At 42.5% G+C, this 21,379-nt stretch overlaps 2 protein-coding genes across 3 annotated transcripts in view; one reads left to right on the plus strand and one right to left on the minus strand.

Moving 5' to 3' along the window:
- The window catches only part of LOC116387416 (oxysterol-binding protein-related protein 1-like), a 22,613-nt gene extending 6,568 nt beyond the window's left edge, over positions 1–16,045 (plus strand). Inside the window, exons 15-27 of the mRNA XM_031854464.1 lie at positions 3,955–4,123; positions 5,698–5,884; positions 7,870–7,945; positions 8,584–8,718; positions 9,002–9,099; positions 9,222–9,404; positions 9,496–9,603; positions 9,878–9,967; positions 10,208–10,334; positions 10,475–10,591; positions 10,747–10,870; positions 10,960–11,050; positions 11,500–16,045. Coding sequence (XP_031710324.1) covers positions 3,955–4,123; positions 5,698–5,884; positions 7,870–7,945; positions 8,584–8,718; positions 9,002–9,099; positions 9,222–9,404; positions 9,496–9,603; positions 9,878–9,967; positions 10,208–10,334; positions 10,475–10,591; positions 10,747–10,870; positions 10,960–11,050; positions 11,500–11,602 — 1,608 coding nt within the window. The 3' untranslated portion in view covers positions 11,603–16,045. The remainder of the gene's footprint in view (positions 1–3,954; positions 4,124–5,697; positions 5,885–7,869; positions 7,946–8,583; positions 8,719–9,001; positions 9,100–9,221; positions 9,405–9,495; positions 9,604–9,877; positions 9,968–10,207; positions 10,335–10,474; positions 10,592–10,746; positions 10,871–10,959; positions 11,051–11,499) is intronic.
- On the minus strand, positions 12,593–20,892 carry LOC116387417 (tetratricopeptide repeat protein 39C-like). Of its 2 annotated transcripts, XM_031854465.1 has the most exons (14): positions 20,300–20,892; positions 18,847–18,895; positions 17,756–17,884; positions 17,465–17,579; positions 16,931–17,318; positions 16,401–16,569; positions 16,203–16,296; positions 16,014–16,121; positions 15,813–15,922; positions 15,603–15,726; positions 15,423–15,520; positions 15,116–15,220; positions 14,986–15,024; positions 12,593–13,844 (listed from the first exon to the last, which is right to left on the minus strand). In XM_031854465.1, exons 1-14 carry the CDS (start codon positions 20,443–20,445, stop codon positions 13,752–13,754), a joined length of 1,767 nt encoding a protein of 588 aa, XP_031710325.1. In that variant the 5' UTR covers positions 20,446–20,892; the 3' UTR covers positions 12,593–13,751. The 2 variants fall into 2 exon arrangements, with proteins under 2 accessions (XP_031710325.1, XP_031710326.1); XM_031854466.1 differs by lacking the exon at positions 18,847–18,895 and having other exon boundaries at positions 20,300–20,374.
- Positions 20,893–21,379: the final 487 nt, after the last annotated feature.

The raw sequence follows: 21,379 nt of genomic DNA on the forward strand, positions 1-21,379 counted from the left end.
TGTGTGTGTGTGTGTGTGTGTGTGTGTGTGTGTGTGTGTGTGTGTGTATAACAAGATAAAGATAAGTGAATGAATTTTCCATCGGATGCAATAAAATGCTGCTTTTGAAGTCAGCTGGAACACTGCGCAACAATACCCAAACGCAGCCTGTTTACACAGCGATGTGTGCATTTGCAAACAAAATCGTTTCAGAGTAAATTAGCAGCAGCTGTTGTCCTGACTCAACGAATAACCCAACGCCGTTATCACTGGGAGGTCGAGAACATTTATTGCAGTCTCATCGCCCAAGAAGTGTTGCCAAGTTATTGCCAAGTGTCATAACAATGGACACTAAATCATATTCTGACAACCGGATGATATAATAAGAGGGAAATGTATTAACAAACATATGTAGCATGCTTATTAAGACACTGGTCTCATGCTAAACTGGTTCTACTACATGTACTAACTGGATTATATATTCTACACTGCTGAGATTGGCTGTATTAAGCAGCATTAACTCTAATCCCACTCCCACTGTCCTGCTTTAGATTCCCCCTATTGCTGCCACTTACACATATGTAGTCTACAGTGCATAACATACAGCAGTCACATGCTGTTGCACTTTGATGTCTGGGCAGATGTGAAATAGAGAAGCGTGATAAATAGCAATTGCAGTGTATGTGGTCTGACCCATTGCAGCTGCAGCTGCAGCAATATAGAATGCTACTGAGAGTGCCAGGTGCATACAGTGTGTGCAGGGCACATTATGAGTGGTGGGTGAATACACGGCATTTAATGTCGAGAGATCTGTGCCACTACCTCTCATTCACACAACAGAGATTTATAAAAGCCAACCTTTGGTGGAGTTTTTCTCAGGCAGCAGGCTTCCACACCTGTCAAGAAAACAAATTGAGGCTTACAGCATGAAGCCACTTAGTGGTGACACACAGATAAGCATGTGTGACAGTTTGTATTGCTCTGAAGGCAGGAGAGTGGCAGCATGGTATCCTTTTTGTTCCCCCTCTGCAGCCATTCATAACCTTTTTGTCTACAGCCTGTAAGAAATCAGATTGCCCTTCAAGCCCTTGGGGATTGGAGAGAGAGCACAAAGTACCGTTTGACTTTTACATTAACCGTGGCCACATAGGTAACTGACCTGCTGCCTGCCATCCCTCACCCAGGAGGGACTTCACTGGGCACAACTTAATGTTCGTGTTGGTCCCTTCACTGACTTCCTTCCTTTTCAGTTCATACAGGGTCATACGAGATGTGGATAAGACGAGGAAGTGTATATTCAACCTTGTCTTTTTCGGATTGTGACCTTTTAGCCAAGGGAGAGTATGTACGGAGAGATACTTGGGAGTATTCCTGTGTAATTGGTGCTACATCCCTTTGCCGCACCGGTACTTACGTCACACTCTAATATTTTTTTAGTTGCTTAGCTCCCAGCCATCATATAGACATGATCTACAAACACAGTAACATTAATTGCAGAGGACTGTATAGAGCTATAATGCATCTGCCTTTGGGATTTGCTTCCCCCTCAGCAGAGAGATCAACATGTTAGAACAAAGTAAAATGTCTACCCTATGGGGTGTTGGCCAAGGAGAAGCTTCCCTCCCAGGCTCCAGCAACAGCTACTGCACACAGCCTCAGCAGGGCTTAAAATAGCGCTGTTTGTGCTCAGGCGAGAGGATGCTGTGCGAGCGAAAGAGCCGGCTGGGCTAGTTACACAACAAAGTGTTCTGTTCCTGGATGGGCTCTTAAGCCAAGTGGCTGGGACAAGGAGTGTTAATAACATCGAGCTCATTTACTCTCTACACCATGCATATAGTAAGAGGCATGAATTCATTTGGGGCATGCGAGGACATCTTTTAATTAGCACACATTTGATATGTGAAATGGCTCCCATTAGCTACTGTCACTGTTCTGTTGTTGATTGGAAGCATTAACTTGCCAGTTATTTTTCTCCCACTTTTCTATATCTGTATGAATGGACTGATCGTACAGTTGGGGGGAGAATCGCAGAGATTTTTAGTGGGTTTCTCAAAAAAGAATTAAACATCACAGAACAGAATCTAAACATCTACACTGAACTGTATTTCTATTTCCACACAGAACATGGCCTACAGGGGCTGAACATAGCAAGCATAGCAGGTGTGATGACAGCAAGAGTGAAGGTGTGAAATGTGTCATTGACTGTGGCAGGCAGCTGTTGAACCTTTGGTTGAAAGATGTAGTATGAGAGCTTCTGGCACAATTGCAGAAATCTTATTGCATACAAGGATACAGGTCTATATAGAGTGCTTATAGATCACTTTAGTGTGATTGTTTTTGGTTACATCAAATTTGTGTATTTGTAGAAATGAGGTGATATGTAGCAAGGCCATAAATGCTTCAGTTTGGATAAACAATGTAGCTATAGAACTGTTCTGACCAGAGGGGTTTTATTGCAGAGATAGGATCTGCATGTTGTTGCACATCAGTCATACTCACCTTCCTGGACTCTATGTTTATTGAAGTTTTGCTGAGTCAAGTCTAGAGTTCAAAAGAAATCAGGGTTTACATTATGCAATTTGGTAATGTATTTACATAAAAAAAACCTTAGCTGGTATTGGGGTGCCTCCATCGATTATGCATGGTTTGGAGTTTATCAATATTCATTACAAAAGGCCAGATCAGCAGCCTTGGGGGGGCTCCATTGTTTGCAATTTGCTGATATTTACCAATCAGCAAATTGGTAAATATATGTCCCTCCGTGTTTTCACTGCCTCATCCATCAAGTGTGGCTGATCTCCGCCACAGAAGAGTCTGAAGCAGTCTATGTTTGCGGAATACACTCAGGGTAATTATCCATATACTGTTTGTTTTTTATAATATGTGTTTTATGATTTCCAAAAGTCTCAGTAAAATTGGCCCTCCTTCAACAAAATGGTAGACAGCAGGGTGCATTTCACATCTGTTACTTTAATGGTAATATCACAGATCATGAACATCTTGGAGGAGAATTTTGCAGAACTTAACTTTTGACCTTGCTGATCACATAAAATCTCCACGGTGGCGATCACTGAAAGCATTGTTCCCGTGATGGTTTTAGCTCCATATCTGAAAGAGAGAACACACTTGGTTACAGGCATGAATTATAGCCCACCTTGAGCACATCAGCAGATGCTTTGACAGGTGTTTCTTTGTGCATGACACATGTGCACACAACTGATAATCCTTCAGGCAGTTTAAGTGATGAGGGTGAACTTTTCGTCTCCAATAGAAGACATTGGCCCTGCTCATTTGCACTCTGATTTACAAGCTCCCGTTTCACTTTGCTGCCTTCCCCAAGGTGACACGTTTTCATCCGGGGAGGCTGTGCTATTTTCACTGCACGTTATTTGCTTTGTGAATGCTTGTTGTCTGTTTATTATACTTCATCATCATAATGCACTGAGTTTGGAAATGCACTTGCAGTTTTCTTTTTACAAAAAGCATGTGTTGTTTTAGCCATTATCTCATTCTACTTCATTACTGGTAGGATTAGTGGATTTTTGTTGAGTTGCCTGTCTTCTGTTTAGTTGGTACGGGACGAACAACAAGACGTGTTCGACAATAGGAAACACTGATCCGGTCTGTCCCACAGTGGCCTGGCTCAGGTTGCCCTGAAGGGACACTCAATCCTGGGCCACAGAGACCGGGGTGTTTGGTTCTGACTGAAGGAAACTAGATATGTGGACAGGGTTAGAACAAAGACCTGCCATCAGAAATACAAAGACACACACACGCACACGCACACACACTGTGGGTACTATAGAAGCACCTTCATATCGATCAAATCACCAGTCAATCACAACTGTCTATATACTTCACACATGTTGGATCAAAATATATATATATTGATCCAACATGTGTGAAGTATATGGGGCATATTCTCTTAATTTGCTTAACCTTGTGTGTGGTGTCTGGGGTTTCCTGTGTTTGCAGGTGTGGAGCCTGAAGTTCGAGCAGGAGGTGGAGAAGAGCAAAGCTCTGACAGAGGCCCTGCAGACATTGGCAACTGAGCACCACGAACTCAAGCACTCTCTGTGCAAGAGCAGGAGGTTGTCTACCCTCAGCGCCCTCACTGAAGATGACTTCTACGATGCTCAGTCAGGTCAGCAGCCGCTAGGTGGAAACTTAGTTAAGTAATCAAGAAGTTAATGTCTTACTGGGGTTATCTTGTTCTTAATACAGGGTCTTGGACTGGTCATAAATTAGACAAGCTATTGGAGTGCCGTTCAAAATATGCCTGTTCAGAACGGGCCAAATGCAGGGCCTGTGGTGTGAACAACTTCACACTTGACACTGCAATTCCTTAGTAATAGTAGCAATACACGTACCATGACATAGTTGCAGTGAAACAAGCCTTCAGTCTGGTTCACGAGAAAAAACACCCAACTCAAATCCCTGTTGAGGTATTGTGTGGAGTTTTTCTCCTCTAGTAGCGCTGTGGGGCAATGCTTTTAGAGTGGGTCCTGTTTTGTTTGAATTGTGCATGTGCACGAACGGGCAGGGGACGCAATATGACAATATAATAATGACGGTAAAGTGCAAAGAAGTGGGGCACGGAAGAAGAATTGTATACACTTGCAAACAGATTTTAAATATTAAAATATCTGCTTTGACAATTTTTTTTTTTTGAGGAAGGCATTTAATCATCCAGAATACGTTCGTCAGTCCTCGAGGACAAAGACAATTCATTTTGTCAGGAGCACTGAATGTAAACATTTTGTTTGTCTGCAGGAAAGCTCTACAGGGCAACTTTTACAATTTGAACCTGTATCTAGCATCGAACGGCTTGACAGTTTTCACTCATAGCCTAATTCGCATAGTTAAGAAATACAGCTTAACTGTGTGCATGTGTGTCACATTGACACATCTTTGCCTCTCTGTCTCTGAGATTGCACAGACACCGCTGCAAATGTCCTCTTCTACTCAAGGGTAATGGGATAGTGATTAGTTGGCCTGACACTCTTACTGCTTTAGTTTTTTATAATACAATTCATCAGCAGTTCAAAAAGATAATTTGACAGTGTTGACTGCACTCTATGTTTACCTTGTACAGTATTTGCATCAACAACATTGTAGTAAAATCGTTTGCTTCTTCATTAAACCCAAAAGCCTCCCCATGGTGATTATTTACACTAGACTCCCTTCTACAATGTGTTTGTGCACTATGGACAAAGCTGTCTCAGGAATCATTGCATTATTCACAGATCACCCTGAGTTATCTACTAGCCAGTAAAACCTCAAAGACTGTAATACCTTATTTATCATGGAAGTACATGTACTTGCAATAAGCACTAATATCTGGCAAACTAGTATTTCCACTCCTCCTTCATAGTGTACACACACTATTCTCCCCTCCCTTTGTGCATGTGACCGTACCTGTAATGTCACTGACAGAGGAGGAGTAGCATCCAGCAGGCACAGAGCAAACAATGTTGGCGGAAATGAAGCCTCTGTGTGGCCTCTCATTGGAACACAATCCTCTTGTGAGGTTTGGCTGTCAGCAGGGAGGGGGAAGTTAGAGAGGAACTCGAGCGCAAATAGTTATTTTGTGCTGTTCAGGCTGCAGCTTTCTGAGCAGGCCACTTGAACCTGTATGTACGCGCGTGTGTGTGTGTGTGTGTGCGAGTGCGAGTGTTTGGCATGACCTGGGATCTGCCCCTTGTCGTCCTCCCCCAGAGTCGGATTCGGAGCGCTCGGTGAGCGGCTTCCTGTCTGTGGCCAGTCACTCCCGTGAAGAGGACGAGGGGAGAGACGCCCCCCTTCTCAGCAGCAGCCGCCGCCATCCCAGCGCTCCCGGGGGGCCTACCAGAATGTCAGGGGAGGGTAACCATGGCAACCAGCACAATGGAGTCGAGAATCACAGGTGGGACACGCTCCGGTTATGATGTCATGCTTGTTTACTGGCTTAAATGATGGCTTAAAGTGGAACGAGTGGAAATGTAGAGTCAGCCATGCCGAGTGCTCTTTTCGAACAACCCGTCTGCTGTTTATTATGTGCAAGGCTTTAAGATGATTGTCACAGCTGATGGCAGGATTCAGTCGTGTATGACTTCACATCGCAGAGCAACTCAAATTAATATTGAACGTGACTTTTTAGTATGCGCGCCTGATGACAGGTTGCAGACCTCATTCAGAGAGAGGGTAGTAAAAGGCACAGTTGATGAAATGGGATACCGCCTCTCCATTCCTGTCTGTTTTTGTAGTCAGTGTTTTTTTGTTTGAATACCCAATCCACAGAGAATAACCTGTTTTGTTTTTCCTGACAGATCCAACTCTCCAAGCGAATAACCAGCATAGCGCTTGGGGGTTTTGTGAGGTTTTTATTCATTTTATTTTTTTTTCCCGTGAAGATTTGACAATCTCTTTCATTTCTGTGAATGCTGATTCTGGCTTGGCCTCTGTTCTTTAATCCAACAAGTGAGCCGTGAATAATTCAGCATGTGCTGGCTCAGTATAGGAGTTGGAGGAAAGGGGATTGGCTGGCTAACTATCTCAATGTGCGTGTGTGTGCGCACGCGTGTGCACGTGTGTTGTGCATTAAAGATTTACGTGGTGTCTGTTTATTTGGAATTACTCTTGTCATTCAAAGATACTGCTGTCCCTGGTTGTCTGTAGATGAGCCTACATCTAGTTGTTTAACATTTTTCTCTCATATTTATAACTACCCGTCCATAAATTCTCTACAAAATGAACAAAAAATGTCTTTGATTTGAGGTCACAAATATACAGTAGTGTAAATATGTATTCTTTTTATACATGTAACGATGATTATTTGAAGACTGGCCGTGTTGGCTGTAAGACGTGCATGCTTCAAGGATTGATTTAGCATGTTCACATGTATAGATAATCTGGCCTCACTCGAAGGGTTGCCTTGTGGTTCAGTATCCTCTGCTGAACAACACAGTTTTGTTTAAAAGTTTTTCTGTATTTCTGAAAAACTGAAACATGACAACGTCCAATGAAAGAAGTCCTTTTTGTAGAAAGATATATTTTGGGGCCACGGCCAGTGGAACACAAACTAGGCCAGAAGTATAGTCTGCCATGCATCACTGCGCTGCTCATCCTACAGATGGAGCAAGCCTGTACCCCCTGCCTCTGCTTGTTTAGCTGACGTAATGGCTTTTATTTGTGTAGTTGCTTCAGCACTCGGTTTTTAAACGAGGACACCATCTGCCTTCAGCAAGCATACCTGTAAAGCAGTCCTCACCTCGGTTGTTGGCAAGGCTGGAAAATGAACTCGGTCACACCACAGACCATATTTTTTCAAGCAGCAAAGGCGAAGTTTGAGAGGGCGTAGGAAAGCAGCTGCATGTGGAGAAGTTAAGACAAGAGAAAGTTCAATCGTAATTCATCTTAAGGGTGAGCAAATAGAATTATCTTTAAGTGAGAACTGTTTATGAGCCAAGCTTCATGTGCAAAAAGATCAATTTAAAGAGTGAGTCTCATAACCACAAAAACAGCAGGCACATATGCAGTTTTACATCCATTCATGGGTATTGCATGAGGCTTGACCAGACCAGCTGAAAGCTCATTAGCTTACAGGTGTCAGGTGACTTTGCACCCAAATGGTGCTTCAAGCTCTGCAGTCTGCTCTGCAGCTTTTAAATGGTAAAAGCTAATGGTTTTAATATGTGGTTTCACCAATACCAATATGTAGATGTTGGACATGTGTTCAGTGACATATTATAAAAGCAAATCATTTTGAGTGTGTAGAAGACCAGATGACATGCCCTCAGGCATCAATAAACAACGCTTCCCCATTGATTCCCAAGTTTAACCCTGTTCATTATTGTAATTCTCTCTCATAGTGACTGTGAGCCCCCGTCTCTTTACTCTGCTTTCCTACAGAACATCTCTACCGACTCCCATGTTCTCGAGGAATGACGTCAGCATCTGGAGTATCCTGAAAAAATGCATTGGCATGGTGAGAACAGGCATTTCTCATTTGACTGATTTACCCATTATTTGTTGTTTTAACGTGCTGTTGGGAGAAAAAAATGAATGACTCACTTGAGATATTTTTTTAAGTATAGCGTGTAGAGTGAAGACTAAAAGTTAGGTAATTGTGACAAATTAGTTTTTGTCCTTAGTCCTTAGCTTATGGCTTGAGGAATATAGTCATTGTTATTAATTTCTTGGTTCTTGATTTAAGATATGTGAATTACATGTATCTTAGTTTTTGTTTTCTAATATTACAAACCACTGCATTAGGTCAGGCAAAAGATTATTGTTGCAGATATTACAATTGAATGTCAGAATAATGGCAGTGTGCACAATAGTGTCAGCTTGCAATACCACCAACACATTGAATTGAGCTGTGAAGGATTGGAACAATTACACCTTTATACAGATATAAATAACTTTTGTCAGTTCTCATATTATTATATTTAACTGTATATAAATGTGTCAGTGAATTATACACCATATATATACTTTACAAAGATGGGATTTAACTCTGTAGTATTGGATTGTATTCGATGTTAGAGCTGTACCTAATAAACTGGTAACTCTGGAAGTCTGTGTCCTCACGGTTTCCTGTATCTTCTCTAACATCTTTTTCAGGAGTTGTCAAAGATTGCCATGCCTGTGATATTTAATGAGCCTCTGAGTTTCCTTCAGCGGTTAACAGAATACATGGAGCACACCTACCTCATCCACCAGGCCAATGCCACAACAGACTCTGTCGAGAGGATGAAGGTACCACAATGCGAAGTCAACTTTCTTAAGTAGAAACATAGATACAAAAAGCTAATCTCCAAAGGGATGTCTTTTGTTGTCAAATAGTACTGTAATGTTAGTTAAGAGCCTTTTATAATGTGCTGTATCATTGTTATTTATATTTTTTGTCTTTTGGGGGGAAAAACAAACACTGGCATGCTATTGTGGGACACAATAGTTATATTGTATTCTAATTTCTATCTTTATCCAATATTGAATTAGTTACCTGTAATTTGGTTAAAAATACATCAATGCCCTGTAGTGTGTGGCAGCATTTGCTGTGTCTGCTGTAGCGTCGCAGTGGGAGAGGACTGGGAAACCCTTTAACCCACTACTGGGGGAGACCTATGAGCTCGTCAGGTAAGACGGTACCTTAAACGCACAACTATGTTTCACGAGAACACCTTTACATCGAACATTTTGTATTTCGTGAAGATTTATCTCATAATGTCAATACCGAACATGTCCCTGTTCTCCATCAGAGAAGATTTAGGCTTCAGGTGGGTGTCGGAGCAAGTGAGCCATCACCCTCCAGTCAGTGCCTTTCAGGCTGAGGGCCTCAATGAGGATTTTGTCTTCCATGGCTCCATCTACCCGAAACTCAAGTTTTGCGGGAAGAGCATAGAAGCTGAGCCCAAGGGCCTCATCACACTGGAGCTGCCCAAGTGAGTGCACAGTCCAAGACTTCTATGCAAAAATGTGATTCCTTTTTGAGGTAGCGTCATCTCGCGCTACTTTTTGTCTCTACCTCTGCAGATATAATGAAGCCTACACCTGGACAAACCCCACCTGTTGTGTCCACAACGTCATCGTCGGTCAGCTTTGGATTGAGCAGTACGGCAGCATGGAAGTGATCAATCACAAGTAATAGAAATTCCATTGTCTTTGTGCTGTTCTGTGTGTCATTCTCGCCCGGTGCATTTGCATGCACAGAGACTCTGGTGCGTGAATATCTTTCTCTCTGCGCTCTGCAGTCGGGTGTTGGTCTACTTTCACATTCTGCTTATTGATCATGGGAGTGGAACTGGGACAGTTGCCATTAGAGTGGAGGAGCAGGATAATTAATGTTTGAAAGCCTCAGTTCGCAGAAGGAGAATAGTGAAAGAGAATTAGTAAACAGTCTGTCATTCTGTGGCAGGACCGGAGAGAGATGCAGCATGATGTTCAAGCCCTGTGGCCTCTTTGGGAAAGAGCTGCATAAAGTGGAGGGATACATCCTAGACAAAAGGTGTCTTCTTCATTTCATTTTTAATGATTTCATTGTTCACCTGATGTTTAATATGTATGTGAATGTGTCATAAATTCCTACATTGGCATTTGTCTTATGTGATGTGACCAGTTTATGCCAGTAGTTTTAATGATCAGTATTGTCAAAACAGTAAGGCTCGGTGGTGATGTATCCAATATCAAAGGCAGCCAAAGCTGGCTGTGTATTATTAACCGTCGTTTTCTCTTCTTTTTTTTGCAGCAAAAAGAAGCTATATGCAATATATGGCAAATGGACTGAATCCTTATACACACTAGATCCCGATACCTTTGATGCCCACAAAAAGACTGACAAAAAGAATTCGGATGAAAAGAAAGACAGCAAACGGGTATTCAGCTTCAGTGCTTTCAACATCACCTGTGTTCTGCTTCCATTTAGTTCAAGTTAAACTTGGCTGTGTGTGTGTGTGTGTGTGTGTGTGTGTGTGTGTGTGTGTGTGTGTGTGTGTGTGTGTGTGTGTGGTCCCAGGGCAGTGTGGATGAGGAGCCGGAAGAGATGCCTCCACCTGATGCTGAGACGGTCCAGGTCATCCCAGGCAGTGAGCTCATCTGGAAGATAACGCCACGACCAGACAACTCAGCCAAGGTAGGAGAAGACAGGAGGGGTGGAGGGAGAACATATTGTGAATTTAAAAATGAAATATCAGGCATAGCATCCTGTGATAGGTAGTGTTATTTTGTTGCCTCTTGTCCTTTTTAGACATTTGAAATTCTGTAGTAATGTAATTGTCTCTCTGGCAGTTCTATGCGTTCTCCACATTTGCCATGCACCTAAATGAGCAGGTCAAGAGCATGGAGGGGGTTACTCCCCCAACAGACAGTCGCTTCAGACCCGACATTCGCGCCATGGAGAATGGCGATATAGGTACAGTGTTTGGCCTTGATTTGATTCCCTATTATGTCACAACCAGCTTAAATACTATCTATGAGGTGCTATAACTATGCCTTTTATAGATGTGGCAAGTTCAGAGAAGAAGAGACTTGAGGAAAAGCAGAGAATGGCCCGGAAAAATCGCACCAAATCAACCAATGAATGGAAAACAAGGTTAGTTAGTGGGTAATATGATGTGCTGTCATTGCTCCACTCCTGATTAGTTTTACTAATTGCGTCCCTATTGTGTTGTCATCAACTATACACCGTCCCCTTTATTATAATTGCGAAGGAACGCTGCCCTTGGCCCAAGGTTTGGTTCAAAGTTTTGCCTTCTTGCTGTTGTTTTGTCTGGTGTGAAGTGCTGCACTACACCACCCTCCTCAGGACAAAATTCACAACTGCAACTGTGTGTTATTGAAATGCATTTGTCAAGACACTGGCACTCACAAAGACACCAGTGTTTGATACTCAATATCTAGTTTGAACAAGGTGGACAAGCAACATTGTTCTGCTTTTTGTGCGTGTTTTGATTTGCCGTGATTCTTTTATATCGCCCTCTTATCCTCACTGCTGCACTGCACTCCTATTAAGTCGATCTTCTCATTGTTAAAACTCTGCAGGTGGTTTCAGCAAGGACAAAACCCTCACAACAAAGCTCGGGATTGGCTCTACTTGAATGGCTACTGGGAGAGGAACTACACTCACCTGCCTGACATTTACTAATAAGTAGAAATACACAAGAATACACATACACAACATGGATTTCTACTTTTATTACCTTTTGGACTTTATCTCTACTGGTGTTTGTGCAAGGGCATGCAACAATGTTGCAGAGCCGATACAGAACGGCAGATAGGGTCGAGGAAATATGCTTGAAAAATGTCTTGAAGCAGTAAAACACTGAGTGAACACCAGTGGCATATATTCTTCTTTATAGATGTGTGTGAACAGTGAAGCACAAAACCTCTTAAGCTTATTAATTGTGGTTCTTGACCACTAACGTATGATTATAGGCATTTAGTAGAAAAACTAGAATGTATATTTTTTACACACAGACACACAATAATATATAAAATGAGTGTGTTGTCAGTGTGGAAACATTTTACTCATGAGCTTCAGTGCACAGAGCGGACAATGCCACAGCGCTACAAACTGCTACAACGGAGGGCATGATGGTGCATCCTGAGCACATCGATTAGACGTTGATTTAACACTGATTGTACTTGTGCATGCTAAAATGCAGTACGAAGTATCCAAATAGACAACTTGGGAACAGGTGCATATTTATTTCGTGTTTAAATGTTTAAAATCGAGTTGTTTGCATAGTCTGCTGCAAAGATGATGGCAAGTAAAATGTTACATCTGACAAGTGTACTGTAGCCGGTACCACATCAGTGAAATTATCAATAATTGTTTAGAATATATATATAGCATTAAGTCCCAAACTATGTATTGTATTGATAACAGCATTGCACATAAGTCTACCTGACTCTGTGGACACAGTAGCATTTATTTCTAACTATACTGATCCAGGGACACTAGCTCTGCACCTGTAGATTTGTGTGTGTAAAAGTCTTGCCATAGTTAAGTTCAATTAGCTGTTAAACTGATGTATTTAAAGTTCAACATCACAATAAATGCATGTGCATCACTAGAACTATGCAAGCCTTACCTCCTTCACGATCAAGCACTGAATATTCCTTTTCTCGTGTTGTGGATATAGCTGCTATAGGTTTTAGTATTTTCTGTTATCAGTCTTTTGGGTATCAAAACAGAGTTTCTATTGTTGCTAAATAAAAGCTTTGTGCTGACACTACGTTCTTGATTTTGTGCTATTCGGTGTAATTTTAAGGGAACATCTTCATTAGATTGGTGTCTGTTGGATTAAGGTGTTACAAGATGAGTGGCATTCAAAAGATAGATATTTTACTATATGCTGTCAACCCCACTGCCTGGGTGACCGCTTAGCGACAGATCATTTGTCTAGACCTTCCTATTTTACTGATTTACCAACAAATGATGTGACTGTTCTATTTGTCCCAAGGGGATCAGAAAAATCAAGGTTTCAAATTCCTGGCAGTAATTATATGTGACTATATTTAAGAATTATTTCCTTAGTATTAAGGTGTTTCTAATATGTTCCAGGTTGAAAAATACCAAAGTTCCCCTTTAACATCAGCAGCGTTATTTGTCAGCTGTTAAAAGATCATTTGTTGTTGAACAATGCATCATGTGCATTCATCATGTACACCTAATCAAGTTTAGGATGCAACAAAATTCAGTTTTACCATATTCATTTTATTATCTTAAAACAAAACAATATAAATAGGAACCAATATACAGCCAGCAGTGGCACTGCACATCTAGGCCACTCACAACATGTTGATCTATGAAAACCTGTGTGCACGACATATTTACACTGATAAAAACAATTCTGCTTAAAAAACAGGGGCTACACAAAAGACAAAACTTTTAGCACTCATGCGTTTGGATTAGCAAAGCATTTACATCTCAAATGTCTACGTCAGAAGCCAACACTAAGATGGCTGAGTCAGTTAATACTGAATATGTGCTATTACTCTACTTGACCTGAAGCAATATGACTGCTTTTCATCTGATTTGACTGGCATCTAGTTTTGAAATTAACCATGTAAACAATAATAAATACCCAATGTATTAAAAAGTACAGTAACAGATAAATACCTCCTGTAACTGTTATCCCATGTGTGTATTGCACATAATTCAAAATAATGCATTGGCTCAGAATCCAAAAATTCAAAAATATAAATTAAAACAAATAAAACAGTGTATCACTAGTGACCTGAATGATATTGTGGCTTTTCATAGACATTTCCGAGGTGCAGATAAAATGTCACGGCTGCGCTGCAGCAGCCCTCATTGAGGCGAGAGCAGAGTGAATACGAACATGGAGCCTGTTCTCAAAGTCATAGCCGGCATAGTCCTCCTGCATAGTCCATGAAAAGAGACAAAAACAATAGAATCAAATATTATATTTGTGCTTTGCAGTCAGCACACATCAGACTGATCAATGCTCTCACTGCCCAACCATGTAGCAGCATAGCATAGCCATTAAAGAAGCAGAGAGCCCACTGCGCTGCTCCTCCTGTCAGACACTGCTGCATGAGCTAAGGCATGCACAGCTGGCCGTTGCGGGAGATCTGTCAGCTGCCCATCCCACTAACATCAGAGCTGCTGCACTCAGTGTACCACAGGCAATGCAGATACCATGTACTGTACCGACATAGCCCTTTGGAACGGCATCTCCGCCATCTATTTAGTCACAATTTTTCGTTATTACTTACCATGTTCAGCCACCTCTCTGGGGAATACTATTCTGTCAAGCTCAGTGTGGATGGGATGTGGCCTGCTTTGCTTTGTCATGACCACATGCTGAGGTCAGACAATGCAAAATCAACAGGGCAGTCTGAGGTCTCAGGAGGGCACAGAACCGTGTCTACATGGGGCAGCATAACAGAGGACGTCCAGGTAACCGTATGAACATAGTGACAGGTACCTGGCATAGCCTCAGCCAGCCACTCTCATCGGTTCCCTGAGAACGTGGATGGAGACTATGCTTTTCTATGCAAATGAGCGTCGTTCCTTGTGAAGGCGGACATGTTTGCGCACTCTGAGGACTGCTGAGAACATTTCCTTCAACGGGAGTTTCATTTTCTCGGTCAGTGCATCATGATGTGGTGACTGAGCAGGGGGACGACAAGCCTGTTTGCATGGAGGTCGCTTTTCAGACCACACAAACCCAGTCTACATTCACGGCCTATGGAGTTGGTTGGCTGCTGTTTTTCCTTGACTTCAGAGGGAACCATGCATTTGGCTTGCCTTTACTTTATTGGTTACGCTATTATCTGATCAGGTGTCCATCCTAAACACTTTGTTAAGACATCTAAGAGATCTCCCCCAGGCTTCGTCAGGGGTAAACTAATAATGAAGCCTGTTAGCGGAGAACTAGTCATGCTACTTGCTACCGACTACTTAGTGAATTCACAATCAATAAGCAAATGATAACCAGCACACCTCTTCAGAAAGCACAGAGCAAAAAAGCACTGCAATTAAGAAACCTACTATACCTTAGCCTGAAGCATCAGCACTCTGCTCTTCCCTGCAGACTGGGGAAAAAACAATAAAATATTTATGTGACCGTTCCACCATCTCAGATAAGGGAAACAGTATCTCTTACCACCACACACACAAACTTGCCTCTGGGCTGTTCAGCAGCACACAACCCAGTTCATAGCAGGAGTAGGGCTGCACATAAGAGTTGCTCAGACGACCAACCTCATCTCTTGCAGCCAGATGGAAAAACTGCAAAGAAAGAGGGAGGAAAAGATCTGTGGTGAAACACTAGTTATTAGGTATAGCTTTCATCACCACAGTGGTGACTTATGTGATGAGCATGCTGTTTAACTAAAACAATCCTACAACTACAACGGTAAGTGCAGTGTATCCTGTATTGCCTCATAATTCCACACCACATTGCATTATTAAATTTGACATATAGGAGTACCTGAATGGCATCGTTGGTGTTTTGAAGACAGCCGTTTATGGCACCAAGAAGCAGGTTTTTCAGGCCTGTGCATGAGGCATCGTCGATCCTTTGCAGGACTAGAACAAGATAAATACAGTTATGCTACTCCCGATGACAACAAACACTCGTCTGCTGATTAAAACATTTCATATGGAGTACCTTGTATCATTGTCTTAAGCTTGGCAGTAGAGCAGTTGGGCAGAGCTTTCCACAGGTAAAGAATCTCAATCACAGACAGGATGCAGAGTTCTTTGGATAGACTGGGGGTCCTTAGTTTCTCAGCCTGATAAAATATGTGCACACATACTTATTCTCACTGTACTTTCACCAGAAAATGTGCAATGGAAAATCAGCAGGACACGTACTCACCCTCTTCGTGGAGAACAACTCTATCTGATTGTTCTTGCGTTTGAAAAGTCTTTCAACATCCTTGAAAACCTTGACAGCTCCCTCCAGATCACCTGTGGCTCCTTGGCACACTACACAACACAACAAAATATAACATGGATTATGAGCCGGTGCCAAACTCACAAGCAATGTCCTTAATTTCTTCTTTTGAACTGTTACCACCTCCAGTTAAATAGGCGTAATAGCACTGGGACCAGCGAGACTCGGTCTTCAGTCGCTCAAAGGCCCTGTAGGCTTCTCCGTAGTTCAGTTCGATCATGCTGCACCAACCTAAAGGTCCAACAATCAGAAATCATGATGCGGACCAGAACTGAGCGAACTGGTTTGAAATGTGAGAGGGACAAATGGTACCTATTTCATATAAACACACGTGCTGAATCTCCCTCTGGTCAGAGGCCAGATCTAACGCATCATGGAAGGACGTCAAGGCACTACTTATCTCGCACTAGAAAGAGGAACTTTGAGGTGTGAGTGACAGTGTGAGGCAATATTGAGCTTTCTCAAGGCAGGAGAACGGGATAATAAAATGTTTTGTTAACATATATTCACCTCGAGGCGCTGGACTCTGCCTTTGAAAAACATGAAGAGGGAGGAGTTTGGATAGGTAGCCTCCCTTTGTTGAAGAATGGATTTGGCCTCCATCAGGCCCGCCTGCGTGTCCGTGCCGTCCAGGGCAAAGAAGGGCTGCACTACTGTGTGATACCACAGGAGGGCCAGGCTAGGAGGGAAGTACAGAGACGGTCATGAGTGAGAGTGGAAAGATGACACCATGTGGTCAGAACAATTTGGATGGATTTTGGTCGAAACGGTTGATGAAGTGACTTGCCAAATAGCAAAGTGCAGTGTTACGATTGTTTAATTAATCAACTTTTAGATTACTTGGTAGCCATGACCACATTTCCACTCTTTATATAAAGGGTTAAGTAACACAGTTGCCAACGTATTCAAGGAATAAGAAAGAACACAAGGCAGCACTTCTTTCCGTTACTTTGTCATGTTGTTTACGACTGCACGAGTTAGATCATTTTGAAGCTACAGCCAAAATACAGATACACAAATGTAGTCACTCACATACTCACGTAGCTAAGGGGGCCTTCATGTCCTGACTTTCACTGGCGTACGTGAGCGCCGACAGGCCTTGAAGGCGGTCGCCAGGGAAACCCAGCAGATTGACGATCTTCAGGAGGTGCGGCGGCACCATCGAGATGCAGAGGTGGAAGAGGCCGTAACCGAAGCTGACCGCACCTTTTAGCCGATCCAGAGCCTCTGGGCTGATGCCGTCCGGCCTCAGGGACGGGCTCGGCCCGGGCGAAGAGGAGCGGCCGTGGTTGGACAGAGATGGAGGCGCCGTCGCTTGCTGTTCAGAGGCTCGTCTTCTTCTGCCCTCCTGCAGGTGCGTTATGTCACTGTAACATTTGTTGTACATCTTCCAGGCTTTACGGAGGATCCAGCCTCCTTTGATGTATGCTGCCGGGAGATTGAAGCTGAGGTCAGTGAAACATGCAATGCAATAAACGTAAAAAAAATAAAATTTCAAAAAAAGTGTGTATACAAAACTGCAAATGTGCAGCGTTCAGAGTTAACCGACAAGTGCTGCTGAGCGGTTCCCTTACATGATAGCTCTTGTTTGATGAAAGACAACACTGCGAGGTAAACTTGGCAGTCGGCAATGATGATCTGCCTCTGGAGTCGATCCACTGCAGCCACCCCGGACCTCTGAGAGTCCATCTGCCCACACAAACAGCTCACACTTGTAGACGGATGTAACAGGCAAGCTAACATACAGCGAACCTGGACATTATGGTCCAACATAAAAATGCTCTTTTTCAGGAAAATGACATTTGTTCCATGAATATATCATATATACATTCTGTTAAATTAAATGCTGGAAGAGGGTTACTCACACTCCTCTTGAGCTTGTTTTTAATGGTCTCAATGACACCGGCGTTCTCACTCTCACACAGTCTCTCCGTGGCTTTGAGGTCCTCAAAGGCCATCTGCATTCTCTCCTCCTCAAACGTCATCATGGCATTCTACAAAAAAAGGAAGCCAAAATAAATAATCCTGTTATTTACATTCAGTCTGTTCAAAATACTCTCGTCCATCAACTAACATTACCGTTCAAACGTTAATATCATCCTGAACAGAACTCGACATTCAGATGGCAATGTTATTCATTTTGCAGAGCTCTGATAAATAGACCAGTAGTTCATTCTCAGTTAAAAGAAAATAGGAGAACATTATTTTCCAGCACAACACAAGGTTCACCAGGACATTTGACTTTGTCTCTTGATTTACATGCGTTTTCCATGACTGGAATTTGTTTTCCAGGATTTTCACTGTGCTGCGGTACCAGGTCTCTGGCTATCTCAAACAAGTCATGTGGTCTTTTCATGTGTTTTACACTGTTCAAATGAATGGAGAGGAAAATTATAAAAGATTGATGAAGATCTCCCCTTGTATGTCGATCATTCTTCATTCGCTCACTTCACCCTTAAGAGGTCAAAGCTCACACATCACGTGTCCTGCGTTTTCAGAGAACACTGAAGGTGGCAGCAAGTACTCCAAGTTAAGAGAATAAAGGTTTGTTGATTGACTGGATCTCGACAGCTTCAGTATACCAGAAGATTGTTTCGTCAACTCCTTGTTTTGTCGAAAAAGTTCACAATGCAGGCTCAACTCTTGTATATGTTTATTTCAAACTTGAACGGTAATCTCTGAACATGCGTATCTAGTTGTTTATTTGGGAGGGTTGCACTCCTAATTCATTTCAATGAACTTCCTCTTGTTCCTATTGAGTTTCAATCCACTTCTTGAAAATTTAAGGAAAAAAAACAAGTCTGGCTTCTTGCCAGGAACATCAGGGTAATTCCTTGAACCTTATTGTGAAACGAAAGTGCTTTTTAAAGTGGAATTTACCATAATTTCTTTGTCAGCATTTGGACCATTATGTAAACAATAGAGTGCTGCAAAAGGATGTTACTTCTTAACTCACCAGAAAACTCACAAAACTGGCCCCGAAACTCATCAGAGGACTGTGGTTCCTGAAACAGAGGGTAAAGAACAGTGACGAGACGTGTGTGTGTGTGTGTGTGTGTGTGTGTGTGTGTGTAACAGATCTAGATGCCAACAAAGATTATGGGTGGAATGACAAAAATGTGTCAAGCCGGTTCCCTGCACCAAGCACTAGATGGAGTCACTGTAATGACATGAAGACAGACAAAAGACTAAATATGATTTATTAGGAATGTGGAAATAACCTTGGAGATAATCTCTCACACCCATAATGCAATGCACAGAGCCACCTTAAGAGACGTAGGAAAACCTTATCAGGAAACTGGTCAACACATCCTCAGTCGCTATGCAATGCATAGTCCACTTCCCTCCATCTTTGTTGCTGCTGTTGTGCAATCAAAAACAGGACGACACCTAGTGCTAAACATAATTAGCGGAGGTGACATTTGAGCTTCCACCAGGGGTTAGGACACGTAGGGTTTGCCCTTCTGTGGCACCAACATTCAAGTTGAAAGCAAAACAGCGTAGCATGACTTAATGTATTCAGAATCCTGTAACCAGCAAGTGGACTATGGTCCGAGTGTGTGCTGACCCCGTTTGCACAAATACATGTGTACTTGTGACCCTTAGCAGGCTGTTTAGAATGAGGTCACCCAGTTTGTCCCTGTTTTAATTGAATAGCCCTTTAAAAAAGGTAATATAAAAAAATATTATTTAGCATAGAAAAACAAAATCCTGTAAATGGCCTCGTATACCCTCTGGATGAGGTCTCAGGATGGGAACCACTGGGTTATTAGCTCATTTAATCTTTACATACTTAATTACTTTGGTCAACTTGGTTCTGGACAACAAGCATACACAGATGCGTGCGACCATCCAGCAATTGACAGGCGGTTGTGGTGTGAACAAACCAGCTGGGCCAAGATGAGACACTGAACACAAACCTGTTCATCAGAAGTGAAAGCCAGCTGACATGGCTGGCACGAGAGGAATGCTAACCTATCAAGCATTCATTATGTGTAAACATTGGTATATTATTTACACTGATTGATGGAACAGCTGTCACCACACACACACACACACACACACACACAGCAAGATTATTCTAACAAAGTCATTAGACTGCTGGAGCTTTCCAAGTCACACTGTGGGTGTGGATATATTTGCCCAGGGTATTTAAACGAGCTTGTGACCTGATCATATGGTGCAAGGATGTTGTGGTTTTTGTGTTGCACGCTAAGCAAAGACAGTGAAGTGAACAAGTGTCTCTGGCTTCCACTTGGGTTGGTTGACCACAGTAGTTGTGGACACAATGCCTTTACATTTGTAACACCCTCCCCTGTAGAGAACACTTAAGTATCGATCACTGAAATGTTTCCCAGACGTCAAACTAGACAGACATCTTGCCTCATTGTCTCTAGACACTCACAGACCTGTATAATCTGAAGAGCTCGTCGCTCTCCTTGAATCCATTGTTGAGGAGCATAGTGATTCCTTTCAGCGCCATCTCTGCCTCGTTCAGATCGTCCGTCTTGTCATCCGCCACGCTGCCCGGGGCCGGTTCTGTTGGGTCCGCCATTGAGACACACGGTACCGGAGGAGAAGAGCTGGAAAGCGGCCGCGGAGAAGGAGAGGTGCGGTCTGTCTCGCGAGCTACTCTCAGGCACAACAGTCTCAGCCGGTGGCACAGTTTAGAGCAAACTCAGTCATGTTCATCGTCTGACGCGAGGAGACTGATATGCGAACAGGTCCAAATGACTAACGGCCAACCAACGTTACAGACGCTGGTTGTTCCGTATTCTGCCGGTGGTTCGTGTGGTAATGTGCAGACAGGAAATGTGCTGCCTTTGCGTGTAATCGGAATTATCGGTTTTCTTATCAGACGCGAGACGCGACTACGCAGTAATCAGCCGAGGTGGGGCTTTCAAACGGAGAAAAGCGCGAGTTAATCAGTGGAGGAGCTGTGGATATGTTTGATATTCTCCAGCATCTTTAAGCAGTTAAATAGGCTATGTCTCTGTTAGTGCGCTTTGTCGGGTCATAATTGTCCGAGTAAGTTAAAATGTTGTGACATTTCACAGGATGAGGAGGCGTAACGTTGCAGTCGTTAAACAAATATATCATCACCACATAAGGGATAAAGCCCTGCTAGAAAATATATATAATAGCATTGCGGTGGTAGCTGTCTGTCTATTATCAATCGATTTATTTAACACACTTTTCAAATCTATCCTTAGAGCAGAATAAAGCATTCTACTTTAAACTGATAATTATTTTAATGCTTTAGCATTACAAATGGTGGGAATACAGCTCAGATTATGCTTTTCAGAAAGGTTGTTGATTAGCATCTCTACAAATGTTATCTATTACACACAGGGATTATACATTACATTGTACATTCTTTTTCCACGACATATTTTTCCACAAGAGTTTCCTCTGTACATAGCCTGACGAATTACTACTATCTTTACATGGATTCGAAATGAATTATGGAATTCAATTAAGTAAATATG

The sequence above is a fragment of the Anarrhichthys ocellatus genome, unplaced genomic scaffold (genome assembly GCF_004355925.1).
Source record: "Anarrhichthys ocellatus isolate YVR2014 unplaced genomic scaffold, GSC_Weel_1.0 scaffold15, whole genome shotgun sequence".
In the NCBI taxonomy this organism is placed as follows: domain Eukaryota; kingdom Metazoa; phylum Chordata; class Actinopteri; order Perciformes; family Anarhichadidae; genus Anarrhichthys; species Anarrhichthys ocellatus.

Coding starts and splice junctions, on each gene's coding strand:
- LOC116387417 (XM_031854465.1), bottom strand. CDS start 20,445: ATGGCGGACCCAACAGAACCGGCCCCGGGCAGCGTGGCGGATGACAAG. Junction 16,570..16,930: donor ATGAAGGCCCCCTTAGCTAC/GTGAGTATGTGA, acceptor CTTCCCTCCTAG/CCTGGCCCTCCTGTGGTATC. Junction 15,521..15,602: donor GCTTAAGACAATGATACAAG/GTACTCCATATG, acceptor ATCTTGTTCTAG/TCCTGCAAAGGATCGACGAT.